General features: G+C 43.5%; 1 protein-coding gene across 5 annotated transcripts in view; it reads left to right on the plus strand.

The window, feature by feature from the left end:
• PTPRU (protein tyrosine phosphatase receptor type U) overlaps positions 1-13,066 on the plus strand; it is a 77,270-nt gene that overhangs the window by 21,875 nt on the left and 42,329 nt on the right. For all 5 annotated transcript variants that reach the window (XM_056123506.1, XM_056123507.1, XM_056123508.1 and 2 more), the window contains exon 8: positions 7,127-7,435. In XM_056123506.1, coding sequence (XP_055979481.1) covers positions 7,127-7,435 — 309 coding nt within the window. The remainder of the gene's footprint in view (positions 1-7,126; positions 7,436-13,066) is intronic.

Genomic DNA, 13,066 nt, shown 5'->3' on the forward strand with positions numbered 1-13,066 from the left:
CCTAGATCCCAAAAGTTTTATCTTTTTTTCTTTTTTAGAAGTATTATAGCTTTATATTTTATATTTAAGTTCATGATGAATTTGAGTTATTATTTTTGGATAAGGTATGAATAAAGTATGATTAACTTTTCTGTTGCATTTTCTTTCTTATTTGCTAGTGTTTTTAAAAACCGACCCAGGGATCATCAAAAATACAGTTTAGTGCCAGACTTGAGACGGCCTTGCATGGTGGGGCAGAGTACTCCAGTGGGAATTCCCTTCTAACTAAGGCATCTCCCCCATCCCAGCAGGGTGCTTGACCTCTCTGAGCTTTAATTGCCTTGATTTGTGAAAAGGGAAGATAATCTTGGCCATAGAGGGGAAGTATGAAGCCTCAACAAATCTTTATGGAGTGAGTGCTTGTTATGTCTGAGGTTCTGTTGTAGCTGTAACAGACACAGGTGAGCAAGATGGGGGCCAAGGCCACTGGTGACTTCCTCATAACACACATTCTGGCGGAGCAGACAGTGAACCTAGTGAAGCAGGTAGCCGGTCACTGGATGATAAATGCAGTGACGAGTAAAGCAGGGAGGGAGATGGTGTGTGGAGGGCAGGAGGATTGTTATTTTAAAAAGGCTCCAGGGTCCTGTCATTGAGAAGGTGTCATTTGAGCAGAGAGCTGACAGAAGTGAGGGCTGTGTGGAACAGGAAGCTGGAGGAATTGCTGGGGGGAGGAACATTCCTGGCAGACCACACAGCAGGTCCAAAGGCCTGGAGGCTGAGGAGCTGCAGGGAGACCATGTGGCTGAGGTGGGTGGCAGGAGAGGAAGTGTCGGTCACTGGGGATGGGAGACAGAGTTGTTTTCTGGGGGTCATTGCTGATTTTGGAGAGCAAGAGGGACAGGACCTCCTTTGTTCAAAAAGATCTCCCTAACACTTCTGAGGAGACTCGACTTGGGGAGTAGGATAGCAAGGGGACAAGGGGGGAGCTATGTGAGGAGGCCTCTGCCATCTGGCTGAGAGAGGCTGGGGGCTTGGGGAGTGTTGGGAGCTGGGAGGGGGTGATGGAGGTGGGGAAAAGTGGCTAGATGCTGGGCTTATTGTCAAGGTAGACCTAACTGCATATGCTGATGGATTGATTCTGCGGTGAGAGAGGGAAATAGAAGTCAAGGATGGCTCCAAGGTGTTTCGCTTGAGCAGTTGGAAGGATGGAGTTGTCATTTACTGCGAAGGAACTGATTGCGGGAGGAGCGGCCGTGATGGGTGTCGTAGATCAGGAGTTGTGTGTTGGAAATGTTGACTTTGAGATGCCCATTAGGCGTTCAGGTGGAGATATCCATCAGGACGATGGATTTATGAGTGTGGAGTTCAGGGAAGAGGTTCATGCTGCGGATATAAATTTGAAAGTGTCAGCACAGACATGGTGTAGATGGTATTTAAAGCTACGAGACTGAATGAGATCTTTTATGCTGATGGTTCCCAGCTGGGGGTGTTTTCATCCCCCAGAAGACATTTGCCAGGCCTGGAGACATATTGTTTGTCACAAGTGAGGGTGGGGTGCTAATGGCATCTAAGGCCTGGAGGAAGCCAGGGGAGCTGTTAAAGATCCTGCAGTGCACAGGTAGCCCTCACAATGAAGGGTAAATATTAGGAGTGCCCTCTGATTTAGTTCTTATGTTTTACGGAATTAGTGGAGATTAAAAAAGAGAGGAATTGTGAGAGTTGAACGTGGGGTCCTCCAGCATTTGGGGTGAGCCACAAGCAATTGCTTGTAACTACGTTAATATGCAGGTGCTGTGATTTGTGTAAATTAAACCACATTCTAGTGTTGGTCACTGCTGGAATGCACCAGCACTAACGGGTTAAATGCATGATTAGATAATGTACCCATCACATGGCAAGCACTTTGTAATTATGATGTAATGGACTTTTCAGAACTGGTTTTGGTTGGGCATTTAAAAAAATATCAGAGTTAAAGGGTCCATAGGGAATCTCTATTCCATTCACTTTAGTATCCAGAGAAGGGAACTGATACCCAGAAAAGTTCACGAGGCGAGGCGAGAACACAGGGGTCATAGGGACAGGAGGTTATTGTTCCTGTAGCACAGATGAGTAAACTGAGATTTTGAGGTGTTTTTTGTATTGTCCACCATGTCCATGCAGAGTCAGAACCTATATTTGAGTGTCCTGATGTCCTGCTATCTAGCATTGGGTACAGCACTGATGACAATAACAATAATGGCAGTAGCAGCTGCCATCAGAGGCTGAGTGCCCACTCTGTGCCAGGCTCTGCTAAGCACTCTACATAGGCTCAGGCAGGATGGAAGCTTGGGCAGGAACCAGACAGACGGGACCCAAACAACTCATCCTGCCTCTCTTAATTACATGCTTCTCTTCTTTGGCATCACCACCCCCCTCCTTGATTAGCGCCTTGGCCAGTAGTTGTTTTGCTGGTGGCCAGCTGTGTTGTCATCTCTTCTATACCCATGGCACTCCCCTTCCACAATATTATTTACTGTAAAAACAATAATATCATGTCAGTAAAAGGCATTAAAAAAGTCATTCTAAATCTCACCATCCTAGTTCAACAGCTGTTTTGGTTTTTCTGTCTTCTTCAAATCTCTGCCCATATGCCTTCAGTACACATTTTCACTCTTGTCATTGGGTTGTAGAAAGCGTTCTGTATTCTGCTTCCTTTGCTGGGTGCAGTTCCATTTGTTATGCTGCTTATAATTATGTTTATTGGCTTTAGAAGTCCGCTGAGTATCTCCATATTGCTGGGCTGTTTATTTCCAGATCCCTATTATTATAAATTATATACATGGAGAAATTTAGAGCTAATCGTGTTTTTCCCTGAGATATTTCTTAGGATAGTTAGGAATTATATATATATAGTTCATATCATATATATTGCTTTTAAAAATGGTACTGAATTTCTGGGACTGGAGAGATAGTACAACTGCTAAAGCATTTACTTTGCATATGGCCTATGTGAGTTTGATCTCTGGTGCCCCATATGGTCGCCTGAGCACCACTAGGTAAGATCCCCAAGCACTGAAACAGGGATAAGCCCTGAGCCCCCATTTTTTTTTCTTTTTTGGGTCACATCCGGTGATACACGGGTTGCTTCTGGCTCATGCGCTCAGGAATTACTCCTGGCGGTGCTCAGGGGATCATATGGGATGCTGAGAATCGAACCTGTGTTGGCTGCATGCAAGGCAAACGCCCTACCCGCTCCAGCCCCTGAGCCCCCATTAAAAAAAAAATGGAACTGATTTCCTATCCTTCCTTCCTTCCTTCCTTCCTTCCTTCCTTCCTTCCTTCCTTCTTTCCTTCTCTCTTTCTCTTTCTTTGTAGTGTTCAGGGTCTATTTCTGCTTCTTTGTGTAGGAGTGATCCACGGTGGTATTTGGGGAGCCTTATTGGTGCTGGGGATTTGAACTGGGGTTGGCCACATGAAAAGCAAGTAGCTTATCTCCTAGATCAGTGGCTGATTTATACTGCTACTAGTATCATGTCTTTGTGTACATATTTCTAATTATCTACTACAGGACCCATCAGAATTAATCATCATCATCGCATGTAGCTCTTACACTTGCATTATAATCTTAATTTTTAAGTTGAAGAAACTGTCATTCAAAGGAGTTAAGTAAATTGCCTGAAGTACTTAGAGATGGAGCTTGGATTTGAACTTTGGGACACGGACCCTAATCTGTGGCCTTGCATTAGAAACAGTTGAATGTTTCAGGAATATTGCATCCTCATTAGCATCAATAGAATCAACACATTTTGGCAAATTAAACATATCTTGATAGCCTCCTCGTTTTAAAGTGCATTCTGACCCATGATATCTGAGTTGCCCTAAGCTTGTGGGGTCTTGAAGACCCCAAGTCCTATTTTATCAGTGTGCATTTCTGTGCATTCCAGATGGTTTTCGGAAACAAGAGAATCTCACGAATTCACACCCCTCAATCAACATATCAGTCTGAGTCAACAAACTGTTTGAGTTTGGGATCTGCCCAGATTAAATTGGGGGCGGGGGGGGGGGGGGTGAGGGGGTGGTTAGAGAAAACAGAGAAATGTGATAGTTTTCTTTCCAAATACCCCTCAATCTAGCGAGGTAGATGGAAACTAACACTGTTGTTGGAAAGTAAGACACTGAAGAATGAGGTTGGAAATTTCATCCTCCAAGTTAGAGGCTGCCTTGAAATGTTTTTTTTTTTTTTTAATCTTTGAGCAGGTGCCAGTGTTTTCAGATCTGGAGATTTCACATACAGTCTGAATCTCGGCTTCTCTTAAAAAATGGGAGGCTTTGGCAACGCTGAGCCTGTATTCCAGTGTGGCAAAGTCACCCACAGCTGCCCCTTGGGATGAGAATTTCCTGTCCTGTTTGCCATATCCTCACCCAGCCTACATCACCAGTGTGCATGGAACTTTCCAGGCCTTTCTCTAGAAGCATTAAGGAAATCTCTGTAGATTGAGAATGCAGAGAAAACCCAAGTGGGAAATGGGTTTGCAGCCAGCCAGCAGCCCTCAGGGTGAGCGAGCAGGGAGAGCCAGACCTTGAATACCCTTGTGGGGTGGAAATCAGGTTCTGTCTCCCTTGTGGGAAGAAAGGAACTCATTCGGCACCAAGTCAAGATGAGGGCTTTGCTCCTAGCAGCTGATAGATCTCTTTGGTGGCCCGCCATGTGACTGGAGACATGCCGCATGCCTGTGGCCCCGGGAAACAGGGCAGGTCCCTGGTGGAAATAGAAAGCTGTATTGGCCTTCACTAGGGACCAGCATCTAAACCTGTACACCTGAACTGAGAGCAGCCTGGTTGGTGCTTTTATTTGCAAGTCCTTGAGCAAATGAATCATAAAACAATGCTCAGTTCCTATTTACGCTTAAAGAGGCCAAAGAGTATTACTTTCTGTTCATTACAAGGTGTGTCCTGAGGTCTTCTGACTGTGGATGGTTTGCAGCTGCTCAAGGTACAGAACTTGAGGGTAATGAACTGTGTTTTGCAGAGTCAGGGTGTAAGAGAGAAAAGGATCATTAGTGATGATCCTTCCTCATAAAATGAGGGCCTTTCTCCTCATTTTAAGATGAGGAAATTGAGGCCTAGAGATTTGCTACAGATCCCACTGCTGGTCCATCACACACATTGTGTCCCAGCTTTGCTTCTGAGGACTTTGTTTCTTTAGAAAATGGGATGAAGGGTATATATATATATATATATATATATATATATATATATATATATAGAGAGAGAGAGAGAGAGAGAGAGAGTGTACAGGGGTGAGGTTTTTGCTTTGCATGTTGCTGTCCCCAGTTTGATCCTGATATCAAATATAGTTTCCCGAGCACTGCCAAGTGTGATCCCTGAGCATGGAGCCAGGAGTAAGCCCTGAATACTTCCCAGTGTGCCTCCCCCGACAAAGAAAACGGAAAAATGAAAGTGGGCTTACATGGCCATTAGGAGACTGTAAAACACAGCGGTATGTTTTTCTTCCTTGTCAGGGTAACTCTCTTTGTCCTGAGCTGTTGGTGCATTAAGAATGGATCAAGAGGGGCTGGAGTGATAGTACAGCAGGGAAGGCATTTGCCTTGCATGTTGCATGTTGCAATACTGGATTCAATCCTTGGTACTCCATGTCATCCCCTGAACACTAACTGTCAGGAGTGATCCCTGAGCACAGACCCAGGAGCACCACAGTTATGGCCTCCAAACCAAACAAACAAACAAGAACGGATGAGCATCAGTGCTAGAGAAATAGTACAGCAGGTAAAGCACTTGTCTTGCATGTGGCTGACCTGGGTTCAATCCTCAGTATCCCCTATGGGCTCCTAAGCACTGTCAGGAGTAATTCCTGAATGCAAAACCAGCAGTAATTCCTGAGCACTGCCAGATGTGACCCCTAACTGCAAAATAAAAATGAGGGTGAGGATTGAGCATGGTGCCCAAGGATTCAGCTCCCATTTGCCCTCAACAATTTGTGATCTTAAGAAACATCTCAACCTCATTTCTCTTGTCTGTAAAATGAGGAAGAGCTAAGATTACTAATGCTCTTTTCCCCTCTTGCATTGACTCTGGGAAATGCCATCTCATTCCTCATGATCCAGGGAGTCGAGGTTAAAAGCATGGAGTCCCAGCACCATCACCATCTGTATGACCATTGGCAAGTCACTCAGTATCACGATGCCTCCAGTTTCACATCTCTCTGTAAGGCTAGTAGTAATGCCTGTCTCACTAGATTAGAGGATTAAATGAGAGAATGCCTTTAATGCCTGGAGGAATGCCTGACAGATACATCCCCCCACCCAAAGTAAATAGTCATTGCATCTCTTGTTACGGTTCTTTATGTAACAGGGCATAGTCCCCTCTTTGCTTTGGCAGCCAGAGAACTCATCACTCATTTTGAACTTCATCTTTAGATCTACACAGGACCCAACGACATGCATTATTTAATGATTCGACTTTCATTTTCCCCATTATCCTGACTTTTTTTGGGGGGGGAAGGAGTTTGGGGGTCATACCCAGTGTTATTCAGAACTTACTCCTGGCTCTGTGCTCAGGGGTCACTCCTAATGGCTCTTAGGGGATTATCTGTGGGACTGGTGAAGGAACCTGGGTCAGCTGTTAATGAAAAGAATGTGCCTTAACTCCTGTACTATCTTTATGACCCTGATTTTTATGTATTATTCTATGTTTAAGAACAACTTTGAAATTAATTTAAAAAATTGGTTCATTCAGACTGGCTTGATAAATCATCTGTGATGATCTTGAATTGGAAAGTGAACCAGTTTATTGGTTTTAATGATATTAAAAGTCATTATTAACACTTGGAGGAACACTCCTGGTGGTACTTGTGGGATCCTGGGGTACCAGAACCTGTCATCCCATTTTGAAGTTGAGAAAAATGAGGCTCAGAGAGGTAACTCAGCTAATGGTTTGCCAGCTGAAAAAGACAGGCAGGATTCGGTCACAGCCCTCTCAGGGTCAAAGGCACAGATCTCACTCCCTGTTTTGTGGTCTGGGTGTTCTCCTGAGCTTTGGGAACGTAGTTGGGGTGATTTCAGTCGCGTACTGATGTTCTCTCTCCCATTCTTCTTCCTCTTCTCCCTTCACTTCCTTTACCGTCTCTCTTCTTCTGGTTTCCTAGAGCCCATGAGGGCCCCCAAAGGCCTAGCTTTCGCTGAGATCCAGGCCCGCCAGCTGACGCTGCAGTGGGAACCCCTGGGCTACAACGTGACCCGGTGCCACACCTATACTGTGTCCCTGTGCTACCACTACACCCTGGGTAACAGCCACAACCAGACCGTCCGGGAGTGCGTGCAGATGGAGCGGGGGGTCAATCGCCACACGATCAGGAACCTGCTGCCCTACCGCAGCGTCCATGTACGTCTCATCCTCACTAACCCCGAGGGTCGCAAGGAAGGCAAGGAAGTCACCTTCCAGACGGACGAGGATGGTAAGAATCTCTGCCTTGATTCCCATGCCCAGTGTACTGCCCACAGGCACCCCCATCTCTGGAACTGACATTTATATGGGGAGTTTCTTGCTTAAATTAAATCAACTGTGTAACAACAAAGTAATGATAGTTATCATTTATTTTCTAGAGGACTTTGAGTTAAAGTGATATAATTTCTTCTTTAAATGTTTGGAATAACTCAGCAGGGAATTACTTGGATTGGGATTTTCTCTCATCCAAGTACTAACCAGGTCCAACCCTGCATAACTTCCAAGATCAAATGAGATTGGGTACATTCAGTGTGGACCTAAAGTTTTCTTTGTGTTTATTAAATAACTGTTTTAATGATAAAAATAGATCTTGGACTATCCAGATTTTCTATTCTTTTGGGTGGGATCCACACCCAGAGTGCTCAGAGAATACTCTGAGTGTCATGCTCGGGGGTTGCCCTTGATGGTGTTTGGGAGTCCATGTGATGCCAGGGATCCAACCTGGGTTTCTCACTTGCAAAGGATGTGACCTAACTCTTTGAGACATATCTAAAAGGTAAAGGCCCTCCCGTTGATTGTCGATTTGCTCGAGCGGGCCCAGTAACGTCTCCATTGGAGACTTTGTTGTTACTGTGTCTGGCATATCGAATACTCTCGGTAGCTTGCCGGGCTCTCCGAGAGGGGCAGAGGAATCGAACTCGGGTCGGCCATGTTGGCCGCTTGTAAGGCGAACGCCCTACCCGCTGTGCTATCGCTCCAGCCCGAGACATATCTATGGCCCAGATTTTATGTTTTATAATTTTACTGGAGGGCTATTTTCTGGGATCCACCTAGAAGTGCTCAGGGGCTACTCCTGGCTTTGCGCTGAGGGGTCATTTCTGGTGGTGCTTCGTGTGCCAGTGATTGAAGCTAGGTTGGCCACATGCAAAGCGAGTGTCTTAAACGCTGTACCATCTTTCTAGCCTCCAACATTTTCTGTTTATCTCATCATTTCATTTCATCATCCTGTTATTCGTCGATTGCCTCGAGCAGGCCCCAGTAACGTCTCTTTCATCCTAACCCTGAGATTATATTCAAGGCTCTTTAGGAGAATGAGACCCATCATTGTTACTGGTATTTGGCATATTTGGTACGCCACGGGGAGTTTGCCAGACTCTGCCCTGTGGGCAGGCTACATTCGATAGCCTGCAAGTTTGTCCAAAGTAGGAATGAGATAGTAAGATGTCATAAAAGATGTCCTGAGAAGACATCTTTTATGCACATATATTTTTAAATATGTGCAAAGACAAAAGAAAGAACATTCACTAAACTACCACTTACAACAGCACCAAAATTGCTAAATATCTACAGTTTACAAAATACCTAATATCACATTCAAATGTTGATTATATAAGCCAATAGTGGGAGAAATGCTCAAATTCACTCAATGAGTATAATTTACAATAAAATATGAAATGAGGACAAAGAAGATTAACAATAAAAGAGACAGAATACTGAAAAAATTAGTGTTCATTTGTACCAAACATATAAACACATATATGCAAAGGCTTGAGGAACACATAATGTCTGAAAGAATAAACATTCACACACTAATGTTAACAGTAAATGAGAATGGGCATATTTAAATGCCATTTTTAAAAGCCCTTTTTGAAGCTGAATAAAATTTTCTACTGATTAAGTATGTTCTTCTTATAAGATATTTGATTAAGGAGTGAGAAATGCTAAACATGACAATCACTAGCAAATAGAAGGAAATCTTAAAATATAGCCAATAAATTTTTAGTATTTTCGCCTGTTCATTTCAGAATCCTCAAAGTTAACAAGGAACTTGAGGAAATTTATGTTCATTAATAATTGTATAAGACTACCACTAACAGATGTAAATATTCAAGAACTGTTAAATATATAATTTTTTTTACACACTATACACCAATAAAAAACAAAACAGAAGAGGATCATCTGTTTTCCTAAAATAAGGGAACTAAAACAGAAAAATGACCATTGGTAAATGCCAAGTACTACCAAAGAGGTAAAAATTAAAGACTGCTTAATACAATACTGGATTACCTCTATATAATATGTCAGACAAACATCCATCCCGACAGATCATGTGGCTGAATCATCTGTTTATCTAATTTGGGTATACTGTGTTTTTAAGAAATTAGTTTATTTACACTAAATTTTGAAATTTCTTGTCAAATATTGGGATAGTATTATCATAGTTAATATCTGTAGGATCTGTAGTGATAGCTCTTTTTTCCATTCAGGATACTGGTTATTTGTGTCATCCATTTTTCTTGTTCTCTCTTATGAAAGATAAATATGTTTTATTAATCTTTCCCAAAGAGTCAACTTTTGGCTTAGTGATTTTCTTTATTCTATACTTACTGTATTTCCTTAATTTCCTTTTTGTATACTTCCTTTGCATTTGATTGACGGTTCTTTTAACTTTTTGGAATGGAAGCTGAGATCATTGATTTTGAGACTTTCTTCATTTCTAATATATGCAGTTGAAGCTTCACATTTTCCCCTCTAAGTTCTGCTTTATTGCAGTCCTCAAGTTATTTGTGTTTTCTGTTCGTTGTCTCTCCCTGTGGACCACTCCTGGTGATGCTTGCTCTGGCTCTATGGGCCTGAAAGTTTCACTCTTGGGCTGACAATGTGTGTTGCTTAGGCCCAGTGGTGCTGCGGGACATCAGGGCTACACCTGAGAGTGATTGGGGGACCATTTGGTGCCAGGGACTGAACTTGGGCCTAGTGTGCTTCCTGCCCCTAGCCTGTGAGTTTTGATATGTTCTATCATCATTATTATTTGGTTAAAAGTATTTCCTAATTTTTTTTTATTAGTGAAACACCATGAGGTACAGTTATAGACTTGCAAATTTTTGTGCTTGGGTTTCAGTTATACAATGATCAAGTACCCATCCCTCCACCAGTGCCCATCCTCCACCACCACGGGTCCCAGCATCGCTCCCACCCCCATACCCCCCATTCCACCCTGCCTCTGTGGCAGGGCATTCCCCCTTGTTCTCTCTCTCTTCTTTTGGGTCCTGTGTTTTGCAAGAGAGACATTGAGTGGCAGTCATGTTTGGTCTATAGTCTACTTTCAGCATGCTTCTCCCACCCTGGGAGGATCCTCACAACCCCCTTTATTTGGTGCTCTCTTAAGTATTTCCTAATTTTTGATGTTTTTTCCTTTGACCCAAGAGTTATTTAGAATTATATTGCTAATTTCTAAGCTATTACCATTATCTCTTTATACTGATTTCTATTTTAATTTCACATTCTTCAAAGTACATACTTCATTTTAAGTATGAAATTTAATACTTATTTTATTGCCCAGCTTATACAATGTTGGCAAATGTTGTTTGTCTATTTGAAAAAAAAGTGTGCATTGTGTCATTGTGCTACTTAGGTCAAACTAAAACTTTTTAAGTGCTGACTACCTGTAAAGCTTTTTATATGTCCATGGTTTAATACCCAGGACAGCAGTAGCAATTCAGGGCAGAATTTCACCTGCCTCTGGGAGGTTCTTCTCTGGCTGGTTAAGCAAACAAATTAACATCAGATAATTCATAGGAAAAAAGAACAAACTTAATTACATATGGGTGTTTGCTCAATCAGTCCAAGAGAACCTCAGAGGCATATGGAATATTTTTCTCTATACCCCAGTTGTTTTGGTGACCTGAAATGGGATTTATCTAATTGGCTGGAGATTGCTTACTCCTGATAGGCTGCTCAGAGAGAGAGAGATCCTGGAATGCCTGATAATAGCTGACAAAGGATAATTTTTTTTTTTTTTACTATGTACATCCTTCTGAATCTCTATCTGCAGGGACCTGAGGGAAACCAATGTGATGAGACAGTCTTTAAAAATATTTAGATTAACAGGAAGAAAATATTGATGAAACTAGGTGTTTGGAAACAGTGACTTTTGCCTTGGTAATTGTTACTTAAGTACTCTGGTTTGAATTCTTTACATGTGGTTTGGAGCCATAGCCAGCTATGCTGAGTATGTGTGAATTGTTCACAGCGGTGCTTGGGGGAATGATGCCATCCTGGGGACCAGACCCAACCTTCCTACATTCAGACATGCACATTAGCTTCTCCCTGCCTTTTTTGTTTTCTGATCCATACCCGGGCCCAAAAAATGTGCTCAGGGATTTCTTCTAGATCTGTGCTCAGAGTTTGCTCCTGGTGGGACTTGGGGACCATATCTGGTGCTAGGGATTGAACCTGGGTAAGCTGTGCACAAGGCAAGCACCTTATTTGCTGTCCTATCGCTCGTAGCTCTTTTAGTTACCACTTCAACCGTGGTTTGGATTGTCTTGGTTAAACCTTGACTCACAGAGGCCTTTATTTGCTCTGGTTCTGTCTTTTGTGTTTTCATAAGGAAGGAAGATTTTAAGGTGCATGCAGTTTTCTAAGGAGCGTATTTTTCCTTTTCCCCTTCCCTTCACTGTTGTTGTCATGACCAGGGTGACACACACTTGACCGTGGCACTCACAGAAGGTTGCACATCAGGTTTTAGTGCTTGCACACTCGGCCGAGGTGCTCTCTGGGGGTCATTTTATAGTTGTGGAGATTCTGACTGTTTCAGCTGCAGGAGAGTATTGCTCACACGTGTATATGTGGTCACAGTACTAGTCACGGAGCTTGTACATCTCTAGTGGTGGCAGTAGTCACTAGGGATGACACATTTTTATAGGGGTCTGTCTCCCCAGGAGTAGTTGGGGGCTGGGAGCCAGTCCTAGTGGCACTTGACCTGGCAGTGTGGGTCTGACCATTGTGTGCTTGGGTTTTGTCATTGCAGGGCTCCCTGGATCTGTTTGTGCTCGGGAGCCAAAAGCACTATTATAGTGATGCTCAGGGGCCACTTGCGGTGACAGGCAGTAAACTCAAGGTTCACCACTCAGAGGTATCTTCTTGGTTCCAGCTACTTAAAAAAGAAAGTAGTAGTGCTTGCCCATACTGGACTGTGGTGCTCTGGAGACCATGCACTCCACTGTAAGCTGGGGGCCCCAGAGGGCAGAGACTGAGGGAGTCTGGTACCTGTGGACTGCACAGAGATCAAACTCTCAGTCTCACACTGGGAAGGCTAATTCTTTGCCACTGAGCTAAGGAAATCTTGGAAGCAAAACAGCTGCATATTGGGTGAATGCAGGTTAAATATTTAAAAGCCGAAGTGCTTGCCTAGGTCAGGACCCAGTTCAATCCCTGGCATCCCTGAGTACTGCTGAGTGTGGTTTTTGTGCCCCCCCGAGCACCCCTGGACCTGATTACTGAACTCTCTGACCCTGGTGGCTGAGAGTCACTGGGCCCCAGGCACTGGAACATTGCTTCGGAAACTCCCTATTTCTGACTCCCAAAATCTTTCAGGATAGGAAAAGTTGGACACTTTTCCTGTCATGGGTTACATTAGCACAGATTGCATGCTGAGTCCACACAACAGGGTAAGGTGTTTTTGTAAAACAAAATATAACCCTGGTCTTGTTGGCCAATCTCATTTAAATCTTGTTTGGCTCCCAGAGACCCAAGGCTTAGCTGGAGCTGTTCGTGTGCATTCAGTCTCTACTTTCGTCATGTTTTATGTGACTTTGTGGCCTCTGAGCTTTTGCAACTGCTCTCTCAGGTCTCTGCC

Source organism: Sorex fumeus, unplaced genomic scaffold (assembly GCF_029834395.1).
Source record: "Sorex fumeus unplaced genomic scaffold, SorFum_2.1 ptg000047l, whole genome shotgun sequence".
In the NCBI taxonomy this organism is placed as follows: Eukaryota; Metazoa; Chordata; class Mammalia; order Eulipotyphla; family Soricidae; genus Sorex; species Sorex fumeus.